Source organism: Cupressus sempervirens, chromosome 5 (genome assembly GCF_028749045.1).
Source record: "Cupressus sempervirens isolate cs-2001-9-10 chromosome 5, ASM2874904v1, whole genome shotgun sequence".
NCBI lineage: Eukaryota > Viridiplantae > Streptophyta > Pinopsida > Cupressales > Cupressaceae > Cupressus > Cupressus sempervirens.
The window spans coordinates 693,087,926-693,090,883 of NC_143122.1; the positions used below are offsets into that span (position 1 = coordinate 693,087,926).

A 2,958-nucleotide genomic window follows, 5' to 3' on the forward strand; every position below is an offset into this window, starting at 1 on the left:
TGGTTAATGCATCATTTTTCTCCTTGGTTGTGAACCATGGGTCCCTCCTTTCTTTCAATACTATGTTGAGTTTTCTTTACAAACAAGTAATCTAGGAAATCTGGTGATGAAGGATGAAGTGGGTAAATCAGATTCTTATAGCTTGGAATTTATATACGGTACATTCAATATTGCCATACAAAGAGCAAATTTTTGGTAGAGCTACTAAGCTTTCAATTTGAGTCCACATCATAGCATAAAACCCCACCAGAAATAACTGCCAAACCTAAGATGCCAGATGGGTATAGCCTTCCTTCATCTATAAATTAAGAAGCCCATTTTCATACACTTCAAAATACATTGGTGAGAGTCTTTATTCTAATCATGGAGTTTAGATGTCTTGGGCTGTTGTTGCTGTTATTTGCCCCTATGACAATGGCCATTGTTGGACATCATCCCAAAAGCTTACAAGATGAGTTTTATGTGTCATGGGCTCCAGATCATGTGAATTTTCTTGGGGGGCAGGAGCTTCAACTTAAACTTGATAGAAGTTCTGGTACTGTTTGAGAATATCATTGCTGATTTCCAACTTATAATAATAGTTATATTGGCTTATTAATGTTTTCCTTCATTTGAGTACTTACAGGTTCAGGCTTTGCCTCCAAGAAGAAGTACATGTTTGGGAACATTAACATGCAAATCAAGCTGATTTCAGGGGACTCAGCAGGCACTGTGACTGCTTACTATGTAGGCTTCATATGCTCTTTTTGAATATCTATACCTAAAACAATAACTTTTTGGGACATTTTTATTGGGCAAATTATAGAGTTTTCTAATTCCCAATCTTACCACCGAATTCTAGGCATTTTGAGTTATATAGGATATTTTGATATAGTAATTCCCTTGAACATCATCAAGTTTGGAGCTAAATAGTAACTTATGATGTAGAGATATAATGTTTTCCCAGTTTTCCAAGTTCATTTTACCTAGTGCGTTTGAAAGCATTTAAATTAAGTTGGTTGAGTTTTATGATAATATTTATCAAATGTACATTTGTTTGATTTTATAAGAACGTGTTACAAGCATACAATTTGTAAGCGACAACATATTAATATGGTCTGGCTTATAGTTAGAAGAGCTTAAAATTGATATATCCAAACCAATTCATCAATTGTTTGTGAAATTGGACTTCCAGCTTAAAAAGCATATACTTGGGTATAAAATGTAATCTGTTTATACTAGAGGCTATGGATTGTATGTTTTCTATCATAGTGTTTTTTGAGAGTTGTAACATAATTCTGAACATATAGTAGTCATATGATATTGGATAGATATATGATATATATAGAGTACTAATAATGACAGCCTCTCTAGAACAAAGATATTTGTGTGCCAAAGATTGAGTAAAAAGTTTGTATTTATGATAATTAAATGCAGTTGTCTTCAGAAGGACCCAACCATGATGAATTGGACTTTGAGTTTCTTGGAAACAAGTCAGGAGAGCCATACATTCTTCAGACAAATGTATTTGCAAGTGGTAAAGGTGACAGAGAGCAAAGAATTTATCTTTGGTTTGATCCCACAAAAGACTTTCACTCTTATGGTGTTCTCTGGACTCCTCAACATATCTTGTATGTTTAGCTATTCACTTAACATTAAAAAAGCAATAATTTATGTAAAATGTCTCCTTTTGTTGTCATAATTGAGTTGTGGGTCTTGTCATTATATATTTATTGCAGATTTATGGTAGATGGTGTGCCAATCAGAGTGTTTAAGAATAACAAGGCATTGGGTGTTCCATATCCAGAGAGACAGGCCATGGGAATATATTCAAGCTTATGGAATGGTGACAGCTGGGCAACTCAAGGAGGTCTTGTGAAGATAAATTGGAGTCATTCTCCATTTATTGCAGCCTATCGCAATTTCAGAGCACATAATTTGTTCAATAGGAGATATGATAAATATGTGATAAGTCCTTCTGAAAGAAACAAATTGCTGTGGGTGAAGAAACATTACATGATTTATGACTATTGCAGAGACAGAAAAAGATATCCAGTGCCTCCACGCGAATGCATCAATAATCTATGAATTATCTGCCTCCTGTATTTTATGACTGTGAAACCACGCTCTATGTGTATATAAAGCAATAAGCCAGATATCTTTTCCTATTCACCGCTCTAGCTCTCTTTGTGTACTTTAAGGTTTCTTAGTTAATTTGGTAGATAAAGGCAACTGTACTCAATTGTTGTTGACTGAAATGCATAATGGGTAGATAAAGTTATAGACAAATGTGCTTAATTATTATTGAGTTTGGACTAAGAAAAGTTTTGTTTGAACATTCTTATAGCGTACTTCCAAGCTTGTACAATTGATCATCACATATGCATATATGTTAACCTTATATATGGATTTGGATTATCTTGTATTGATCTTGACACTAGAAACCTACTTGTCTTGACGCTCGGAAACTATTCTTTTTAGAGGTTGTGTTGATAGAAACCAATGAGCTTGCTAGCAAAGGATCCCTTTCTTTTGGTCAATTTCATAAAATTGAGTAAATTTTGAATAGAACGAATAAAGATAATATAAACATATTCATTGTGTTTATGATGCTATGTTTTTATGATGTTGCATTCTATAAAGAAGAAATCAATTCTGTTTTCAATGAACTATGGCGTGTCATTTAATACAATACAATAGCATTTATCTTATTAAAATTTGTATTTTAGTCATAATGATTCTATAGGTCTAATTGCGAATTTCATATTTGAAAATTTAAATGTCAAATTTGTTCTTAGAAGAATGCACTAGTTTCATTTCCACATTGTAAAAATGAGTTAAGACGATGTTCAAACAAACTAATATAGTAGATCCAAACCAAATCCTTAAGACATGTAAAGATGGAATAAGGTTAGAATTAGTTTATTTTGTAAATTTGTTGCAAGATTATTTCATTGTTCACATTAATAATTACCTTAG

At 32.8% G+C, this 2,958-nt stretch overlaps 1 protein-coding gene across 1 annotated transcript; it reads left to right on the forward strand.

The window, feature by feature from the left end:
* The first annotated feature begins 323 nt into the window (after positions 1–323).
* LOC149557863 (xyloglucan endotransglucosylase/hydrolase 2-like) lies at positions 324–2,280 on the forward strand. Its single transcript, XM_089832332.1, has 4 exons — positions 324–535; positions 626–726; positions 1,417–1,610; positions 1,719–2,280. Exons 1-4 carry the CDS (start codon positions 364–366, stop codon positions 2,065–2,067), a joined length of 816 nt encoding a protein of 271 aa, XP_089688458.1. The 5' UTR covers positions 324–363; the 3' UTR covers positions 2,068–2,280.
* Positions 2,281–2,958: the final 678 nt, after the last annotated feature.

Bases quoted from the DNA above. Each gene is read 5' to 3' on its own strand.
- LOC149557863 (XM_089832332.1), top strand. From the start codon at position 364: ATGGAGTTTAGATGTCTTGGGCTGTTGTTGCTGTTATTTGCCCCTATG. The intron at 536-625 runs GTACTGTTTGAG...GAGTACTTACAG, and splicing joins TAAACTTGATAGAAGTTCTG to GTTCAGGCTTTGCCTCCAAG. The intron at 1,611-1,718 runs GTATGTTTAGCT...TATTTATTGCAG, and splicing joins TGGACTCCTCAACATATCTT to ATTTATGGTAGATGGTGTGC.